Here is a 21703-nt window from a genome sequence, read left to right as displayed (position 1 = left end):
GCGCGGTATACCAGCAGCCCTAAATTACGAGACACTGATTGGCTGTGGCGAGAAAAACAAAGCCATAGCCGTCGAGTCGTCGATTGATCCTGGAAAAAAAAGGATAAGGAAAAAACAGTTTTCAAACTTCTGTGTTAAAGATGTCCCTTGCCGTAAATGCAAGGCCCGGCACTTTCTTAGGACAAAATAATAATAAAAGTGATTTTACAAAAATGTTTCGAAGTAAACGCTTATTAACACCTAGTGCCATGTAACAGTTTCCATGGCAACATGCTTAGAGGCAACATGGAGTTCCTACAGTGGGATTGTCATGATGTTGCGAGATGGATTGAGTCTTTAGGATTTCCGCAATATAAAGTAAGTTAAACCTGACCTGACCTTAAGTGACAACATTGAAAAACTGAAAAAAAGAAGCTTGTTAGCCTCCATTAAAGCAGTTCACTTCTTAAACTTCTCACTTTATCACGTGTTTCTGTCGCAGGCATGTTTCACCGACAACCTCATAAGTGGAAGAAAGCTTATTTACGTGAATTGCATCTACTTGCCAAGACTGGGAGTCACAGATTTTAAACACATGCAGGTATTAAAAAGAGGCATTAGTTCTAGTTGTTGGCTGAAGTGCTTTTAGCATTTCAAACGTGTGTTCAAGGGCGTTTCAACAGAATGAGTACTGCTCAGTGTTTGTACTACTGCATTCAACCTAACAAGTAAGTAATATGAGATGCTAAAATAAGCAACGCCATTTTTATCACCTTGCCCTAATTTGTATTAAAATTTGACATCTGGTTTAATAGAGTCAGATTTTGCATTTAAAAACACAAAGGGTTGGTGACACATCACTTAAAGGGGATCTGTCGTGCTAAGTTAACGCTCCATAATTTTATTGTTAGATTCTTCTAACGCATTCGCGGGTTACGCAAATTCGTATTTATCTTATACTGCGTATTAGCACAGTCTTTAAGGTCACCCTCTCTCTGAAACAGCCATCTTTCCTCCTCTGAATGGCTGGCACTCATATACAAATGGTATGAGCAGCAAGTGGGTAGGGCTGCCTAGCTCGAAAGCCAGATCTGTTTGCCTAACACTCATATTTCTTATGTTTTCCCCCCAGCTTTCTGTTGTCCTGTTCTGGTAATGCCATGAGAATTGTAGCCTCAGTTTCCTGGTCCTAGCTGACAGGAGTGGCACCTGGTGTGGTCTTCTGCTGCTGTAACCAGTCTGCTTCAAGGTTCAACATGGTGTGCATTTAGAGATGCTCTTCTGCTCCCTATTGTAATGAGTTTGGTATTACTGTTACCTTCATAGCTTCATAGCAGCCTGGCCCTTCTCCTCTGACCTCTTATATCAGCAAAACATTTTCGCTTTTTGGACCATTCTCTGGTTGTCCAGAAAAACCCCCATTAGATCAGCAGTTTCTGAAAAAGTCAGACCAGCCCCTTCTGGCACCAACAACCACGCTCAGCTTGAACTTCTGCAGGTCATCTTTACCATGTCTATATGCCTAAAATGCATTAAATTGCTGCCACTTAATTGGCTGATTGATTGAGTGTAGATAGTATCAAAGATTGAGACAGCTTCTGAGTCTAAAAAGTGAACTATTTAATGCAATTAATTTTATATATTTTAATGACCAGCAAATGACCAGTAAAAGGGGGCAGCTTCAAAAAAGGTTTTAGTTGTATAGAAGTCTATGGGAAAATAGAATGTATCAGTTCTTTCCTGATGAGTTTTAGGACTCAGTCCCTTGTTTCAGATCATTTTGAATAAACCATGACATCCAGTTTGTAAAAAAGATTCTGTGTAAAAGTAAGAAAGAAGGATTTTCAAGGAAGTTGCCTGACAAATTGTCAGTGATAAGTTGGTTTCTCAGTCAAACAAATCCCTCTCCAGTCACAGCTGGCTTCAAAACACCAACATGATGAGGGTGAAAATGTTCTAGTTGACATCACAGTGACTGCATCCATCTTTCCTATCATCTAAGGCCTCGGATGGCCATACTGAGAACATCCTGTCCCACTGCTATCGTACAGAGCCAAGATCAGAAAAAGCCTAGAGCACTCTAAAGGTTCATAGGGATTACTCATACATATATTATCCCCTTTATATAGGTTAAAACATGGGTAAAGGTGTAATTGATCCCCCTTAAGATGTGGTGGGAGGTTATAAAGGCGTTATATCTTTCTTTGACAATATAACACATAAAAAGCCAGAAAACAGTGTTGAAAATAACTGTTATAACCACCTTCAGTTGTGTTAGAAGTCTCTGCAGTATGCACTACTACAAGTTGACTGGAAGCAGCACAAAATAACAGCACATGTTTGGCTTTCTTTTTTTTTCTTGGAGCAGCGCGACATCCAATTAAAGCGTGTGCTGTAAACATCACTGCCAGAAAACACACTCAGATCAGCTCTATCACATATAGGCTGTTTACAGTTACAGTGACTGTTTTTTCTAATCTGTATTTCTGGGGTCATAACTAAATTGGCTAAATGTGCCATTCAACTCTGCTAAACTCCCAGGAAGCGTAAACTGATAATGAGGGGTATGGAGAAAAATAGTCTCAGCAAAGAAGCTGTTAAGTCATAATTATTTTTTGGTTTAACCCGTAAGTCATTTGATACATCAGTTTTTATGAGTGTAACCCTGTAACCTTTCTCCCTGTTATACAAGACTCTCCTCTCCCTCTCAGTGGGACAACTTTATTAAATAAGGTTGGATAATGTAAACATATTGCGTGCTTTCTTAAATCCCGCTGTGTACCCTGCAGGTCATCTCTGCATGCGTGCGTGAGCTGCTGGGGATCACAGAGACCCTGTGGAGTCGCAGCATCGCTGACCCTCCACGGGACACCGTGGGCCTGTTTTTGGAGAAAAAGAGCCGGACCGGCGAGCGGGTGGACAGCCTCACATACCAGCGGTTCCTGAGGGACATGCACCGGTGAAAGAAAGAAAGAAAAGCAAAGAAGGAAAGTCTGAATCACAACAGTAAAGGAGCCCATCACAAAAAGCCTAAGACATGTCAGTGTCATTTCATATCACCAACTGTGAGCTCATGATGCAAGCTTGACATTAACACTTCCCACCAGCAAAATGCTAACATGTTCTTGATGTGGCTGGTTTAAAAAAAAAAATCATGCTCACAAGGATGCATTGATTCTGCAAATCTCTTGAGACAATAAAGTCATAGTGTGACATGTTTTCATACATGTACAGTTCGTGCACAAACACACACGTGGTCCAAAAAGCTCATGCCCTTCCAGTTCTGGATAACAGTGAATGCTTAAACCACTTAGGCTATTCATATTGATCTCAAGTGGGTGTGTTGTAACTGGATGGAGTTATTGATCTAGAGTAGAGATCCTCAGGGTAATTCTTCTGGATGACAACAAACACCTATTTCAAAGTGCTGTAAGGCCCTGGGGTGGTATAGGTCACTGTTCTTACAGGAGCAAAAAAAAAAAACAAAAACCAGCAAGTCCAAGAAAACTACAGTGCTGCTGCACTTGAATACACTTGTGCACATATAGGCTACTTTGCCAACTTGCACAAAAGGCCATAGGATCAATGCATCAGATAGGGATGGGTCCAGCGCCAAGCAGACCCACGGGGGAGCCGGGCCTTTCTCTTTCAGCCAACTCAACACTTTCTTGCCAATAATCTATGTAATACATGCAGCATTGTTCAGCTATAGCCTATTTTTGGCTTTCACCCACTAGAAGCACCTGCAGCAGCAGAGGTTTGATCCAAGGGAATGGATGGATTTTTCAATACCAGTCTTGTTTAAGCCTACGGGCTACTTGTTGTTGCCTGGCTTACTTAGCCTTCATGTCCTGCATGTCTGAATCTGCATCAGCATCTCAGCCCCATATTTTTTTCTTCTTCATTTAATCAAATTGAATTCTTAGAGAATATCATAAGCTCAATCGACTCAACGTTCGTGCAGCAGAGTTCAGTCTCCATGAATAAATGATGATGCCTGCCTGTGAGATAGGCTGGGAGGCACTGCATCTGTCTGTGCACACAAATGGTCTCTGTGCAGCTCAGAGCGCACCGATTACCATTCCGAGCACAACACCTCTGGTCAGAAATGGAGCCGGGTCGGTGGTTGACAGTAGTCCGGGGGCAGTAAGGAGGGGAAGGGGAAGGGGAGGGATATATTACGGCAGCAACCCTTCAGTCAATCTGGATTAACTCACACTGAACCCTGCGTCGCCGGCGAAAGCCCGTGAAAGCGATACGAACATCTGGCTGGATTGAGCACAGTAACGGCAGCAGCAGCAGTCCCTCACAGCGCTGCTGTAGATGTTAAAGCTGCCCGTCGCTACAAAGCTATAGAGGCGTTTTCTCTTCTGGAGCTGCATCCAGGCGGATGCGCAGTAGAGACGATCCCTACACAGCTGCAGCCTCAGAGCCACGCCGGGACCCTTCAGCTTGTGTGTGGGGTTTTTTTCCTGTTTGTTTGGGGGGTTTGCCTGTGCTCTAGTCCTTTTTTTCGATAGGGGGAATTAGAGTAACATTTTACCGCTTACACAGGATCGCAAAGGAGCCGTCCTTTATCTGCTGGTTATGGATTTCTTGAAGGGCATCGCTGGTTTCGCAGGCCGTCACATGCTGTAGGAACCAAGACGCGTGTTTCGGGACACCTGAATTATCTCCAGGCGGCACATTTTTTTAAGGCAAGCTACTCTCAGTATGCCGCCAGCCCCCTTGGGAGGAAATAAGCTCAAACCCACCCTCCTGTGACTTGGCTCCATGTTTCAGCCACAAGGTAAAATAATAAAAATCAGTATTTTACAGGCTGCCTTTGGTGTGAATTGGAGCCTCTGAACTCTTTTGCGGAGTCTGTCTTTCAAGAAGCGAAATATTGACTTGAAGTAGTTCTCTTAGGACTCGTCTGAATGCGCTCAGATTTTCCCTTGTGACATGGGTTGTGGCTGTAACCCCACCAGCCCAGGACCTGTACCGCAAGGTCAAAAAAAATCTCCTCACACGCGGAGGAACATTTTATAAAGAAAATTATTTTTAGCATCCACTTGTATGTGTTCGGTGCTGCTATTTTCCTCCCCTCTGATACAGGTGAAACTGAGAATAATGGCCGTGGTGGCTGTGATTCATGTGCAGGAAAAGGCTGATTTATTGCATGTGTTTTGTGTTTTCTTGTGTGTTTTAGAGAGATTTGTCTCTGGTGTGCTCTGGTCAAACCCATAATTGATATGCAAATTCCTCATCAGTAATTAAGCTGTGATAAAGTCTAAATGAGCCGAAACTGATAACAGGATCATAAGTCTGTGGGATGAGGAGGTGGTGGTGGTGTGGGGGAAATGGTCCTAGTGATTTTTTTTTATAAAGGATGAGGTATAATGGTCCTGTCTAGTGAGGAGTGTTAGTTATCACGTATCTTATTATCCATGAGTACCCGAGGCATTATTGTAACTGCTACACCAGTGAAACAAGGCCCACGCCTCATTTTGCTGCTTCTATTTGCTCTCTGTGCTCTGTGAATGCACTCAAATGTTGGTGCTTATGTGCTGCTTCCTTTCACTGACGGAGGAGGAGTGATGTGTGGTTCTTCAACACCCGGGCTTTTCTGCAGACCAGCTCCATACTCACTGACCCAAATTTTTCTCCCCACAAATTAGGTTTTGTGTAGCTTTTTTCCCCCACTGGAGAAGTGCTTGCATTCAGATCTGAAACTGAGATATGGCTCACACAAACTTGCACACCTGCTTAAAATGTGTAGTATGTGAGAGATGCCTTATGGTTGCACAACTTAATAAGGTAAAGGAGATTTATGCATTATTAAGCTTTTTTTTTTTTTTTTTTTTTTTTAAAGACAATTTGGCTAGTGCTGCTACATGAGGTAGAAATCTAGTATCCTGGGGGTCTTTGAAAGAAGGAAAATGAGTCAGAAGGTGCAGAGATCTCATTATGGCTGATGGCTGCCCCCCCTTCCCCTCACACACATGTAAATGATAACATGAGGGAGTCGTGCTGTCACCAATAGAAGTGTTTTTGCACTTCCTTTAACCGAAATTCACTTTGGAACTGACAGATGTAAGTATCTGCACACCTGCTGGTATGTATGCAGAATATTCAACTTGAGGAGGCCACATTGATATTCAGACTTAGTGTTTGAGGATTCTGCGTTCCCTGTCTACCAGAAGACAATCCCAGGTCATAAGCCCATCACTTCAGGGCACGTCGCAACGGTGCAAGAATTAAGATCACAAATCGGTGATCAGAATTTAAAATCTGTCACCTGCTTCAGTGAAATGCTCAAAGAAGAATATGCAAAGTGCTTATACGCCCCGGTCACGAGGTGTCTAGTGTATCAAGGTGAATTTCTTGTGATGAAGGGGGAAAAATTACAAGAAGGTGATGTAAATGCTGATGAACTGCACTTCTGTTGATGCAGCGGGGTCTGCTTAGTATGCCGTCCGTCTGGCACGCATGTGGATGGATAGACATGCACTCACGGGCTGAGAAATCATTTAATCTGCGTCAGATTTCCCCATCAAGTCATTTTGGCTTTTATTACGTGCAAGACTGGGAAAAAAAATCCAATTCAATCCAGAATTAGCTGAGTGCACAATCTCCTCATCAGAAATGCTACAGTGGGTCTGCTCTGGCCTTCAAGCAAAAGAGTTGTCAAGGTCCTTTTCCTTCAGAGAGGACTCTTTGTTCTAAATAATATTAGGTTATCTGAAGAAGAAAAAAAATCAGCCACTGATTACATCTCACCCTAAAACTGACGTTTGCTGTGTTGCCATGGCATCAAGGCTGTCACCCAAAGAGCTATCACGTTCTAACATTTGCAGACTCTGTAGGAAAAAAAAGAAAAACGAAAGGAAGACAGGGTGTCACAGCACATGGCCACATTCACATGTGTTAGTGAGTTCGATGGTCCTTCGTAGCATCAATGTTTGGTCTGCTGCTCTGAGCTACACAAGCGTTTACCCGACAAAATAGAATTTCTACTAGCTCAGTCCAAATATGATCCACTTCAGCAGATGCTGCGGCTCCATTTGCTCTCATAAAAGCAGGCAGGATGAGGAGCTGTTTCACTGTTTTGTCGATACCGTTTTACCGTCACGTTGCAGCATCAGTTTACCTCCTTGACACAACACAGCTTATATATATATATATATATATATATATATATATGTATTTGGCAGTGTAGCAAATGTCCGGCCTCTCCACCCTCACCACCTCCCACCGGCTAACTCAGGTGAGACTCTCCCGAGATGCCACCGCCGCCGCTGCCGTTGTGCCGACCTGCGTGGAGACGCTGGCAGACTTCATCTCATTATCTTCCCCTCCTCGCAGGGATGCTTTCCCTGATTTCCTGCCCAGACGCGGATTGCAGAGGCTTTCTCACATGAGCTCCAGCATAAGTTAGACCATCTGAAAACATATCCCCCATGACCTCACCGGCCGGATTGGCATGCAGCATGCTGCATAAGGTTTTTCTTGGCCAATGCTACCCCAGGGAGGCTATAGATACCCTCTCCTACTGTTAACTGCTACTGCTGCTGCTGCTGCTGCACATGAATGTGTCTCTATAGCTGGGGATGAGGAAGGGGGGTTGTTGTGTAGTGATCTGGCTCTATTAGGCACAAATCCACCCACTGGTGTGTGTGCGTATGTGTGGGAGTGTGCTGTCAGTCTGTTCTGTTCTCCAAGGGTGAAAAGACCTGCTCGGAGGTAGTAAACGAACAGTTGATTGACTAAGAAGGAGATTATGGTTAATGCATCACTAGATTATCTGTTTTCTTGTTTATTTGTGGCCCTCCCAAGTCGCTCCACTATAATGAACAGGCCGACCTAGTGGATAATGATTTTCTGGGAGGTTTTGGGGGGGAGGTTGACATTTGAAGATGAAGTGCGTGATTGATGAATACATTGATTGATCATCTACTTATTTGTTCATGTACCTGATGAGTGCAACCTGTTATGCAAATCTCTGTGGAAGACCAGTAATTAAATGCAAATTGAGGAGACAGTAAGAGATATTTCCTGGCCCATCTAAGCAGTGAGCGGCTGTCCTTTTGTCCTCACAGAACAAATTTTGTAGAGATTACTGTTGCAACCATTCTCTTCACGTTTGGCTGAGTTTTCAGCCATGAAAAAAAAAAAAAAAAGAAGAAGCCTCATCTCCACAGAGTGAATCAATATCGTGTCTTCAGCGCCATTCGAGTCTGGAAGTAGCAGGTCCTCTCTGCCTCATTGCACAACCAGAGGCCGTACCATTCAGAGTCAGAGCAGAAGGTGGTTGGCACACCAACGTGAACACACTTAGGCAGGCTGTCCTCTCACGCTCGTGCGCGCACATAAAAAGTAGATAGTCCGCACGCATACTTGGAAAGCACTACACACGGCTTTGCAGCACTGCTTCACGGTGAAGTCATCTGCTCTCTTTAAAGAGAGTCATGACAACATTAAATAATGATCCCACGGTCCATTTCTCACCAGCTCAGATCGGTGCACCGCGGCTCTCCGCACACATCTTGTGGGATTTGGTAAAGTTGTCCCGTGTAAAAATGGGTCAGGAAAAGACATTTATTCTCCGCTGCTTCATCAGCAGCGTTCATGAAAATGTCATACCCAGCGTGCTCTCTCTCTCTCTCTGTCTCCAACAATATCATTCCTCCCCTTCCTATTATGGCCCATTTTAAAAGGAATGGTTCCTGCCTCCTCGTTAGGGCTGTAATACGTTTTACCCAGCTGTCAGGCACTGCATGCCCTCGCATGGCAGGGTATCACACCTGCCTGTCTGCTGTTTTCTTTACTCTATGATATTTTCTTCATTCTCACTCTGTCAAGGTTATTACACCGGGAGTTGTGTGTCACCGCTCCAGTGCAACAGAATCTTTTGAAGCATGAAGGCACTCAGTTGACAGGCCTCTCTGCTAGGGCTGGATTTTTCTTTTTAAGTGTTTATTTTTCTTCTGCACACTCTTCGAGTCCCAACACGGACAATAGAGGCATTACCGGCAAACCACAGGAAGCTGTAATCATAAATCAGCCGTTCTCTTCGGTATTTAAAGGTCGGCCTTTGGATTTTCACCCAGGTTGTGGGATTGGATCTCTTGTTCTGTGTGTTTGATTTGATTGGTGTCCCTTTCTGTGTGTTGTAATTGGACACCCAGAGGGCTGAATATTGCATGTTCGACCAAAGAAAAAAGAAAAAAAATGAGTTCTAAATATAATCTCGACTACTGTCGCTCTTGCTCTGGTACATCTGATCTCCAAAGTCTTACTTTTATGAGACGGTATATCCCTGACAATGTCTCAGGATGCATCAAATGGATCCCTCCTTATTCCCCCCACATCTCAGCTGTGTCATAAGTAAGAGCAGCATCAGGGAGAGAAGAGAGAAAATCAATAACAAGGCATAGCACATCTTCGCTGAGGCACAGGGCCCAATCATCCCTTCCTATTGGCGATATGATCCTGGGAGATATCAGGATAACTCTGATGAGACCCTGGACTGCCAGTCTAGACTTTCATCCTTCTGTACACAAACATAAAAGGACTGGCATTATCATATATATAAAAAAAAAGTATGATCAGAGGAGTAGGGGCTTAGAAGGAGAGCTGTCACAAAAATCTTACAAGACTACCAGGGATGTTTCACTCTCAAGTCGGCAGGTGACTAATTAGTTTCATGTCTAATGGTGCAGCATTTATTGTTTGTTCAGGCATCGATTTGCTTAGCTTCTTGCTCAGACTTTGCGCTATAAAAACGAGAGCTATGAGCTGACAGTAATAGTGTTTGCAGCCTAGTGGAAAATCTTTAACTTTGCAGAGCAGAATCGCCCATTTTTCTTTCCTTTTTTAAAAGAAGATCTTTTTTTTCATGTGAGATTGCCCAGCTTGAATTATAGATCTCAGGGTTTGCACTCAGTGCCGTTTTCACAAACAGTTTGATCATCTCTGTCTCTCTTTCGTTTATTTTTTAGGCGCATCAACCTGATGACAAGCCAAATGGAGTCTCTCCTGGTGTATCTGATCGTCCTCGGTGTGGCTGTGAAGGCCCACAAAGTTCAAATCTGTCCCAAACGCTGCGTCTGCCAGGTGCTCAACCCTAATTTGGCCACACTGTGTGACAAAAAGGGGCTTCTGTTTGTGCCCCCTAACATTGACAGGCACACGGTGGAGATGCGTCTCGGGGATAACTTTGTAACCAGCATCAAACGCAAAGACTTTGCAAACATGACCAAGCTGGTGGATCTGACTCTGTCTCGGAACACTATTGGCTCCATCGCGCCTCACGCCTTCAGAGATCTGGAGAACCTACGAGCCCTTCACCTCGACAGCAACCGGCTTACCCGCATCAACAACGACACCTTCAGCGGCATGTCCAAGCTGCACCACCTCATCCTCAACAACAACCAGCTCACCCACATCCAAAGCGGGGCCTTTAATGACCTGACAGCACTGGAGGAGCTGGACCTGTCTTACAACAACTTGGAAAGCGCCCCCTGGGTGGCCATTCAGAGGATGTCCAATCTCCATACGCTCAATTTGGATCACAACATGCTCAGCTACATCCCAGAGGGCACCTTCTCTGGGTTGCAGAAGCTTAAGCGATTGGATGTGACCTCCAACAAGCTCCAGAAGCTTCCTCCTGATCCTATTTTCCAGAGAGCCGGGGTCCTGGCAACATCTGGGAAAATGGGCCCTACATCTTTCGCACTGAGCTTTGGGGGGAACCCACTGAGGTGTAACTGTGAGCTTCTTTGGCTGCGGAGGTTGCAGAGGGAGGATGATCTGGAGACCTGTGCTTCACCGCAACACCTCGCCGGACGCTATTTCTGGACTGTTTCGGAAGAGGAGTTCCTGTGCGAGCCTCCTCTCATCACCAGGTACTCTCAGGTACGTCTTCAAGTTAAGCTGTGGACCGTTAAGACGTAATACTCTGTACTGCTTCACTCTGAGCCACACATCGGATTGTGCCTTAGTTAAGGTTGCACTATTTGCTGCCTTTGACTGTCACACCAAATATTAGCTTTGTGATTCAGAGAACTCTTACAAGAGTTGTGGGACTCATCTGGGCCACTCAGCTTGCAAATGATCATAAAATATAAAGTGCTTAAAAAATGAAATCAAACTGCAGCACCTGATGGTGTTTTTAGAGGAGTTCTTTGGTCAGATTTTCAGTTTTTAGTTTTAATAAAGCTATTTGCAGTTTAGGGGATGGGGCCGCAGTGCAGCTCTCAATACACAGTGGAAGCTCGGAGTGATTCAATCCTTGATTCATGCATCCAAACAAAATTATCTGATCAAATCCTTGCCAAAGAACTACAGATATATCATCTCATTTACATTCAGCAGACCTATTTTGCATAATTGCAGAGAAAATTAACTTATATTTGGACTCAAGCGTATGAACTGCGATGTACTGTCTCATTGATTATCTTCCCGTTATAATAATGTTAATTCAGTAACGTGACAATGATCAATTGCTGATTACATTCACAGGGAATGAGATTGTGAAACGCAGCATCATCAATAACGGCATTAATAATAATCTCTAAGCCACACCGTGCAGCACAAAAGTACTTCTGTGTGTAATTTGTGTTTATCAGTTTTGATCAGGGTTGTTATCTAATTGGTGTTAAAAGAAGCTCTCCCTCTGATTGCCTGTTCCTCCCTTTGCCTCAGGAGCTGCGAGCTTTGGAGGGTCAGAGTGTGACTCTGCGCTGCAAGGCTAGGGGCGACCCTGACCCCATTATCCACTGGATTGCACCTGATGGACGCCTTATGTCCAACTCCTCCAGGGCTGTAGTCCACACCGACGGCACGCTGGACATCCTAATCAGCACTGTCAAGGACTCCGGTCTGTTTACACTGCAGTGACTGGACTTTTGTGTTGTTGACCGAGCGAAATTAGTTGTTTGCTTGCACATAAGCATGGAAGGCTGTAGTATTTACACCGGGTGATAACATTTTGAGTGTGGAGATGTGCCTGTATGCTGATTCGTGGCAAAGTTCCTGTCATAGGCATCTATTTGCAAAGAAATGTGTTTTGACACTTTTACTTGTTAACAATTAACATTTAAGATACTTGAAATTTTCCAGAAACAGTGTCTAACATCTTGAAACACATTCGTGTTCACTAGCGCCAGCAGCCGAAGCTAAAGGTCCTTTTTTAAGCTTCTTGTGCCGGTGTAAGTACTGTCTCTGCATTAGCTTTGATGGAAGTTGGAGTGACGGGGCGTGCTGTGTGACTAGTCTAGATGTAAGTGTTGACTGATCAAACACACAAGCAAAAGTATCAAAAGCTACTGCCATTATAAACTCCAGCTGGTGAAGCATTTGGCATGAAACACAGACCTCCCCATGCTAGCCTTAAAAATGGCACAAAAGCTCAGAGAGGTGAACTGATAGTGGAGTCCAGGCTGTATTGAGCTTATGTGCAACACAAGATACACGATGTGATTTGGACTCATCAAAGCAAAATGTTAGAAATCTTCACTAGCAATGTTCATCAGTTTGATAGGAGGCGTCGACCACAGTGAAGCTATGTGGACAGAACGTGCAGAGACCGAAACAGGATTAGAAAGAAAAATAAAAGACCACAGCAAGAGGTGACGCTGTATTACCAGCCGCTGGCTGACTATTACATCATTTTAGAGTTTCTGTTAGTGCTGCTTAGGTAAAAAACTTGGAATTGGATATCTAGTTGCTCAGGACTTCCACAGTGGCTACTTATCCCGAGGTAGTCCTTAGAACTGTCCTGATTCAAAGCAGAGGCTTTTCAAGTACAACACTAGAAAGATTAGATATTTTGTATTAATTAGTCTATAAGGGCTGGAAGGCTGAGTTTGTTTTCCTTTGGAGAGAGCTAGGTGATGTTTTTCCAATGTTTCCAGTCTGAAGCCAGAAGTGACCATAAATAAGAGGGAAGGGGGGTGCTAAGTAAAAGCTACTGTTGAAGGAACAGACTGGATGGGTGTTTTGCACAGATCGCATATCTGCTAATTAGTGCTAAGTAACATAAAAATGAAATACCAGAATTTGACTCGCAGAGACGAGAGCACAGACTTCTTGGACGATCTGTTAGTCCAATTAGGCAAACAGAAAGCACTTTTATTTGTCAGATATTTGCATTAAGAATGCAGTGAAAAGCACCAACGCCATAAACATCAAGTCTGGTCCAGTTCACTGATTTAAATTGTTTACGGTGAAGCCCCGTAGAGAGCTACTGGCTATATCCGCCTGTCTTGGCAACCATCTGTCCGCACAGACTGACCCCTAAAAATGCACAATTTGAAAACTGCACAGTTGTCATCAATGGGGAAATCAGTTAGAAGGACTGAAACTGTTTTTGTAACCTTTGTTTTAAAAAAAATTCAACTTATTTGATGTGTTTTTGCTGGAAATAGTCGCATTTCAGCATGGGAGTTTATCACTGACTAGCCTTTTGGAGTCAGCCTCAGGGGACCATTTGAAAAACTGCAGTTTTTGCCTTGTATCCAAAGAAATTTTCACACAAAGTCAGTAAAAAACAAATGTAGTCAAACATAAATTTGTACAGGATGGAAAGAATGGACAAAAAGGCAGGTGAAAAATAGCCCACTACCTCCATTTCAGTTCATTTCAGTTTATTCTGGTTTATAATTCACATCAGCAGAGCCGGAGGATCCTCTAAGGTCAGAGTAATGTATAATTCAGAAACACAGAGAGTATGCATGGCTCTGTGCTTTGTTTGTGACCACTCTGATTTGTCTGCACAACCGTTACACCAAGCAGACGAGGAAGTTGTACAATGATCACAGTGCACCAGAGAATATACAGTACTGTGCAAATGTCTTGAGCCACTCCTCATTTCTTTATATTTGGTTAGGAAAATTGGAAATAGATGCAGTGACTTAGTGAAGCAAGTGTAATTATATATGGAAATACAGAATATGAGGAACAAATAGAGTTTGTACAATTGTAACAAAGTTGAAAGTCAATGTTTGGTATGGTCACCTTTATTCTTAAACACAGCCTGAACTCTCTTAGGCGACTTCTTATCATTTCTTTAAGTAGTCTTCATGAATAGTTCTCCAGGCTTCTTGAAGGACATTCAAAGTTCTTCTTTGGATGTTTTTTCCCTTTTATTCTGATTATCTCACACTGCTTCTGTAATGTTGAGGTTCTTGCTCCAGAGAGGTCAATCCATGACTGATAGTGTTCTATTGTGTGTATTTTTCTGTTTAGCTATGCTTTTACTGCACCGGCTCATGCATTGCATGATGGATCAAAATGTTAGGGTACCTTTCAGCATTTATATATCCACAAATGTTTAGAAGATCCACAAGAGTGGCTAAATGCAGAGCCTCCACCATGTTTTAGAGATGCTTTACAGATGGCTGTAGATGCTCACTGTTGTGCTTCCCTCATGACCTCCTCTATATTGTCAAAAATTTGAGACAAATTTTACATATTCGGATTTGGCACTCCATAAGATCTGTTGCCACTGACTTTCAGTCCGGTTCTTGTGTAATGTGGCATACCTCAGACTTTTCTCCCTGTTTCCCTTTCTTAAGAAGGGCTTTTTGACAGTCACATTTCCGCTGAAGTGTATCAGAATTGGCTTGGACAGTAGATGGATTAGCTGAACATCCAGATGCATCTAATGGGTCTTTGCTGGGTTTTTTTCCTCTTATTTCTTAAGGACATGACTTTCAGATACTGTTCATCTTTTGTAGATGTTGTTGTTGCACAAATAAGTATCATCATTGGCATTTTCTGACAGACTCAACTGAAGAAATTGGAACTAATAATATATGTAATTGGTTCTTTGCCAAGCTCTCTATTACACATTTATGACCCACAGGGCTTATTTGTACATTGTGATGAATTTAAGACGGCAGAAAGTTAATCTGTTTGGTTTTTGTTTCAGGTTCCTTTACCTGTGTGGCTTCCAACCCAGCCGGAGAGGCCCACAGTGCAGTAAAGCTGGTCATTACCAAACTCCCTCACATCACCAATAACACAATCGAGGAGCAGGAACGTGACCCCGGCTCATCAGATATCGCCACAGTGACCAAGACTGGGGCAGAGGCAGGAGGGGTGCCTCTGGGGAATGCAAAGACGAGCCAGGAGAAGAAAGTAGTAATTGCTGAGGCCACCTCGACCTCAGCTCTGGTCAAGTTCAACTTCCACAGGAGTATTCCTGGAATCCGCATGTTTCAGATCCAATATAATGGGACGTATGATGATTCATTGGTATACAGGTGAGCAAATGTGCACAATGTTAGGCTCTAGAAGAAAAAGCTCCTTTTCTTACTGCCCAACAAACTTTAAAGCTGAATCTAAGCGTATGCATGCATTCCACGGCCCTTGTTTTACCTTCACGGTGTTCTTTGAATCTCTAAATCACTTTGGATGTTTAGTCATTAAGAAATGGACCTGGCTGTCAACACGATTATTTGTGACGTCTATTAATCCTATCAGGAAGATAGACTAATGCGCTGTATCTGACTTCTCATTCTTCGACTCGTAATCTCCCCTTGCTGGAGTGTGTCATTTACGACGTGCAAAGGCTTGATAATGCTTAATCAACAAAATCAAAACAGAATGTCAGCACTAAGCTGCGGACTCATAGGAAGATGAAAGACTAGTCTTCCACAGTTTTTACAAAAAAAGCATCAGAGGCTTCACACATGCCCATCTGAGGAACTGGCGTACACAGGATTCTTTCATCTCTGCACCCTTTCACCGCATATTTTGTGCTAATCACTGTGATATGATAGGATCATTTCGCAAGATAGCCCACTGCCCCCCCACCACCACCCTTTTTTTTCTCCCTAAATGAACTTCAAAGTCAGTAACACATATGGTGTATCAGCCGCGGCCACAGAATTAAAGAGACATTAAAGAGTTGTGTCCCGTCCTGTAATCCTGATGTTGTGAACAAACGGGGGATCTGCGTGTCCCCAGCTACCGAAGCAACCTTTTATCTGTAATGATGTTTGAGAGAATAAATCAAATGTCACAAAAGATTATGCCTAGACAGATCGTAAATAGCCCCCTGAGAGATAAATGATTGTCATGTCATTTTTATCCCTACAAAACAATAAGGCTGATAATCTGATTTGCTCTGTCTCCTTTCATTCAGCCTTCTCTAATCTAAAGTATGTCGGAACAGTCACAAAGCCTTTTCTTCTTCTTCTTCTTCTTTTTTTTACAGGATGATACCCCCGACCAGTAAGAGCATCTTAGTAAACAACCTGGCGGCTGGTACGCACTACGACTTGTGCGTGTTGGCCATCTATGACGACCAGGTGACCTCGCTCACCGCCACCAGGGTGATTGGTTGCGTCCACTTCACCACTGAGCCGCAGTACCTGAGATGCCATTTCATGCAGTCCCAGTTTCTCGGTGGTACCATTGTGGTTATCATTGGAGGGATTATCGTGGCCTCTGTGCTTGCTTTTATCATCTTCCTCATTGTGCGTTATCGGGTGTGTAACCAAGGGGATGCAGATAAGGTCAGTGGGCGACGATTCCTCGCATTTTGTTCTTTTAATCCTTATTGGTTCTGTCTGTATTGAAATGTGTGTCTCATAGATTTGCTTTCATTCCTCTCGCTCTCGCCTTCTCCCTGTCTCCTGTCAGGCGCTAGAGATGGGGGATATTAGGTCACTGAGCAGTGATGGACAGCTACAGGGTTGTGGGATTCCCAAGTCCCTCTCTAAGCAGGTTCTGCGGCCAGAGAAGAATGACAAGGACTGCCTCCGTGTCGCCCTGCCTCCCTCGGAGCCAGCCAAGCAGCGAACACCTGTCGTGGTGGCGTCCACGAAACCGTCTGTCCCTGACTGCACGGTCTCTACCTCAGCTGGAAGTCACAGCTGGCACCCAGCCTCCCCGGGCACTCCGAGACCCAAGCATTCGACCGCTCCGACAAAACCCTCAGAGGCTCGCCGAGCTGAAGCAGATGTCGAGCTCGAAAACATGAACCGGAATAACTCGTCGGAAGTGAAAACGGCCCAAGCCATCACTCTCGCTGTACCGGGCCAGCCCACCAAGTGGACTGCCGTCCCCAGGGGTCCGCGGCCCCATCAAGTCGCTCCACAATACATGACTGTTCCCGCAGGACGGATGAGGGTGAACCGCAGGCACTCGTTCAATGCAGACTCGTACGCGGAGCGCTGCTACATGGCCTACCCAAAAACCGGGGCCAGCCTGCGCTCCAAACGCAGCTTGTCAATGAGCGGAGAGCTGCCGCAGCTCGAGAGCACAACAAACATTCGCCGGGCCAGGGACAAGCTCTCGAGGTCTGAGTGGCTTCTGGAGAGCACTTTATGATTTTGAAGTTTTGCTACCTGCGCTCTCTTGGATTGCTGGATTGGATTTGTGGCCCGTGGTGAGCAGACAGGATTTTATGCCATGGGGTTTTTTTGTTTTGTTTTTTGTGTTGTTGTTTTGGAGCTTTTGTGCTCTTTGTTGAAGGACCTGTAGACTTCTCTCGTATATCTGGGAGAAGGCAGGCGACACAGGGTTTACGGGAGATGTTTCACATTTGTTTTCTACCTTATAACCTATCAAAGTCTTCTTTATAACAGAGTTTGATCAAACTTTGACAAAAGGCACAACAATGTATAAATCGAACTTCATGTACAAAACAAAACAAAACATGTTTTAGTTGTGTGAGATACTATATATCTCGGTACAACCATAAGTGTTCATGTGGTATCGAATGCAGTAACCTGGACAATACTGTATTATAACAGAAGCATCACACAGGGGATGGGGTTATTATACTTAACAATCTCATTGCCTGTTACTTAAAGTGATACAATCTCTGTAGACTACACGATTCTTGTCTCCAGCTCTGCAGACAGTGACATGTCTTAATTACTTTGGATGTGGTTTTGGAGAGATTACGAATGTGCTTTACATCCCAGAGGTGTAGGAAAAGAATGTAGTAGACTGACAGCCCTCTATCTTTTCATCCCCACCCAGCCCACCCCCAGACACAGCACAATGCAGCATTTCTTTGTGTGTGTGTGTGTGTGTGTGTGTGTGTGTGTGTGTGTTTGTGTGTGCGTGTGCGTGTGTGGCACAAGTCGACTCAGCCTAATACTGCCCTCCGGTTTGAATCGATACATTTTTATCACGTAATTACACGAAGACTCAACTCTGATAGGATTCCTGTCATGACTGATTTGAGCGACGATTGAGCCAACACCCACAGCGTGACAAGGTGCGGGAAGTAATCGGATGTTACGCGTGGATCCAGGGGAATGATTCATTTTCATGTTTTTGCTTTGTTTGTGTTTTTCCCCCCTAACTTACTGAAGTGATCGTGTCATGCCGATGACAACCATTGTAAATGAAATGAAATGTAAGAGAAACGGTGACTGGGAGGACGTCTGCTCTTGGTTTTTTGCTGTTGTTTCTGTTTGATGTTTACCAGTATAAATAAACCAGTGATTTAAAAACCAAAAACACCACAAAAATAAAAGGAGGGGGTAGATTTATCTCATTTTCAACTTCTCTGGTTCATCTTCCCCTGCAATTAGAGCCCTGTTTCCGAACAAAATAATAGCTGAATCCCTTAGTTCTCTTCGAGCTCTGCAACCCAAAGTAGTAGTTGGCCCTGAGCCTTTGTGTTTGTTCAAAGAGAGGAGGGAAGCGGATGATGAAAAGAGGCCACGCTTGTCACCGGGGACGCCCCTCGCCTGCGTATCTCTTCAGTCATCTGACAGCAGCGCCGTGCCTGTGCCCTCCGACAGCAGCCTCTGCAAAAAAAAAGAAAAAAATCCTGCCGCAGGAGAGGTTAAACACAACCTCCGCAGTGGGAACTTGCGCATGACTAATTTCTACAGTTACAGTAACGACTCCCTGATATCAGGACTGACATGAAGTGCATTATCCCCCTTGCAATACGAGCTCTGATTCACGGTGTATTTTGGTGGTTTCATGCTGCCTGATTGATTTTTTTTTTTTTTTTTCATTTATACTTGCTATACATGAATGTGCTGGTGTGCCTCTAATAATAAAGTCTTGCGTAGGGAAAACCTGTTAAGAAAGAGCCGCGCGGAGACGCTGCATTCACGCACTGATTTATTTTTTTAAATTATTTCTCGCTCATTACGGGTGATTAAAAATGCTGAGGAGCTTGGCCTGAACCTCGGTTCAGTCTTTGGCGAGAGCCAGAGGTGTGTGTTAATAATAGATGCTTTTCTGGAAAGAGAGAGAGAGACGGAGAGAAAGGAGGGGAGGCGGTGCAGTGAGGAGAAGATGGAAGGTTTTGTGAAACAAATACGGCGAGGAGGGTTTGGAGGCTGAGAGTCACGGGGGTGACGGTGAAGAAACTGAGAGGAGAGCGAGAGGTGCAGAGAAGAAAGCGAAGCAGCTCGTAGACTGAGAGGGAGACGAGAAAAGAGGAGGAGGAGGAGGGCACGGGGAGCCCGGCGTAAAGGGAGAATGTAGAGCAGAACAGGACGCGGAGTGCGGGAGACAGAGAAGAGAGCATCCTTTGTAAGCCAGCCATGCAGCCTCTGGCTCTTCGATATTCAGCCCACCTTCACAAAGATGGCAAGGGAGGGGACTGTGTGAGGGGGTGGGTGGCGGGGGCTTGATGAAGAAGGGGCAGCAAGGAGGTGAGCCTGGGTGATAGACCTTTGGGTGGTGGAGGTCTGGCAGATATAGGAGCAGATCGAGCCCTGCGGCCAGAGCACAAACACACTTCCTCATTCAAAAGAGTGCACGCTCCACAGCTCTGACCCGCTTTGTAAACGCTTATAATGAGTTTCCATGCTCGCGTCTAGCCTGCCTCCTATCCTCAACATCCTCTGACCCCCCAGTCTTAGATCATGCTGACTCACTCCTCTCGAATCTCAAATGCGGGAGTCCTGTCATACTCCCGAACAGCCATCCAAACCCCCTACCATCACCACCAGCCACCAGCATCCTTCACAACTGGAGCTGCCAGCCTGCCAAAAATGATTTCCGGTGTTTCCCCAATAATAAATAAAAAGAAGTGTCTGTATTTGTAACGGTTGTAAATGACTTGTTGGCCTATAATCTGTGAAACATACGTCAGAAACTTCTTTCGTGAATGATATAAAGCTATTTTAAGCCAGAAAGAAAGATTAGAAGCTGCAATCAGATTCTATCCAAGAGACTTTTATACATCGTTTAATTATGAATGTAAAACTCTCACTGGCGTTAAAAAAATGTCTTTTTCAAGAGCGAGCCAAGAGGGCAGCAGAAATGACAAAAAATATAACACAACAGTTCCGTAAAGATATTATAAGTGGCCAAAAAGGACTGGATTGATTAGAATGTGAAACACAGAGTATGTACAATAACTCAAAAAGATACTTACAAAACTGGTAATTTCTTAACCTTTTGTATCTATTGTGGACTGCAAACTATTTGTCAATATAAGCAAATATATTAGACATAAAAACACAGAAACATCTGAAATTACTGCTGTTAACTGCTAAATGGGCTTTTCATTCCTCTGCATGAGCACTTAAACATATCGCCTCTGATGTCACAGTTGCGCGCATTTAATGTGGTGGGCAAGAAAGGAAAAATAGTGGACACTGGTGTGTGCAGCTCGAGGTCAAATGTCTCATTTAAAGAGATTGTCGTGTGTGTTTTAACAAAATGAAGACCCTGTTGGCGTCGCAGTTAGAGTAATAAGGAAAACCGAGGTCTTTGAACAGGTGTGTTGGCGTCCTTCGCTCTCCGGGCTGCAGCCCGGCGTTTCATTATCTCCGCTCTGCAGGCAGTGTTTTAGTCAAAGTCGCACATCAGACAATTTCTCCCGATGAGCGAGCATCATTCATGGTTGAGCATGTAAAGAGGAGCCCCGGGGGTCAGACAGCGAGCGCAACCAGGACACCGCAGGTATCCGTCTGGTGGGGCAAGGTGTAAAATATGCACACGCAGTTTTGAAGAGTATGCATTACTGAGAGGAGTGGATGGGTCCAGAATGAACATCATGGCTCATTAATAGTGAATGTGATTACTGTTTCTGGGAAAACAGCAGCCTGGCTGGTAGTGGTGGTGGTGGGTGGCGGGGGGTAATTGAAGTGGTCGAATCTAAACTAAAGACTTCTTTGTTTACTCAGCACCAACTGCTACTGTCAAGTCAGAACTCGTGACAAAAGTTTAGAACTAATGCTGCCAAGCTTGTCGCCCTGGAAAGCCTCTCTTCTCCTTCTCTCGCTCTCTGTCGGAATTTGGGGGGTGTAGAGAAGGGTCGGAGTCAATCATTTTTAATTATCTCAGCTTTGAGTCAACTATACCTCAATTACCAACAGGATTTTGACAAAGCCAGGGGAGAGAATGAGAGAGGTTTTTTATCTTCTTTTTTGAAAGCCTATTAGAAAGTAAAGTGGAGCCCGAGTGAAGGTCACACACCGCGGGGGGTGCACGGTGCACACTCAGTGACTTTCAGCTGTTTGACACGCAGACTTAGCCACTGACACAGCATCATCCCGCAGCACAGGCGCCAGATTCGGTTTTACGTGAACCCAGATTACCGTGTCACCCCCTGAGGGGTTCCCACGCTGAACGAGCAGATGCTTCCCTCTTCTCCTCTTCCTGCCTCCTCCCTACTTTCGGTTACATATGCTCCGGGGTGATGGACGACAAAGAGTCTGGCTGCAGTTTACACCAGACATACCAGGCACCATTAGGAACCATTTTCTGCCCATTTGCCTGATAGCTGCTATCACTTATAGAA

The 21703-nt window shown here is 44.4% G+C and overlaps 1 protein-coding gene across 6 annotated transcripts; it reads left to right on the top strand.

Annotated features, from left to right (window-relative positions):
* The first annotated feature begins 64 nt into the window (after window positions 1-64).
* On the top strand, window positions 65-19545 carry lrfn5b (leucine rich repeat and fibronectin type III domain containing 5b). 6 transcript variants are annotated; one of them, XM_019345694.2, is made up of 9 exons: window positions 65-357; window positions 482-580; window positions 1112-1238; window positions 2769-3018; window positions 9963-10878; window positions 11668-11842; window positions 14897-15230; window positions 16187-16487; window positions 16615-19545. In XM_019345694.2, coding segments are annotated over exons 4-9 (2418 nt in total). In that variant the 5' UTR covers window positions 65-357; window positions 482-580; window positions 1112-1238; window positions 2769-3016; the 3' UTR covers window positions 17305-19545. The 6 variants fall into 6 exon arrangements, with proteins under 6 accessions (XP_019201239.1, XP_005449787.1, XP_005449788.1 ...); XM_005449730.4 differs by lacking the exon at window positions 1112-1238; XM_005449731.4 differs by lacking the exons at window positions 482-580; window positions 1112-1238.
* Window positions 19546-21703: the final 2158 nt, after the last annotated feature.

The sequence above is a fragment of the Oreochromis niloticus genome, linkage group LG15 (genome assembly GCF_001858045.2).
Source record: "Oreochromis niloticus isolate F11D_XX linkage group LG15, O_niloticus_UMD_NMBU, whole genome shotgun sequence".
NCBI lineage: Eukaryota > Metazoa > Chordata > Actinopteri > Cichliformes > Cichlidae > Oreochromis > Oreochromis niloticus.
This window is presented reverse-complemented; position numbering and strand designations above follow the sequence as displayed.

Excerpts from the sequence above, each read along its gene's own strand:
- lrfn5b (XM_005449731.4), top strand. Across the intron at positions 10,879-11,667 it reads TCATCACCAGGTACTCTCAG|GAGCTGCGAGCTTTGGAGGG; the intron begins GTACGTCTTCAA and ends CCTTTGCCTCAG. Across the intron at positions 16,488-16,614 it reads ACCAAGGGGATGCAGATAAG|GCGCTAGAGATGGGGGATAT; the intron begins GTCAGTGGGCGA and ends GTCTCCTGTCAG.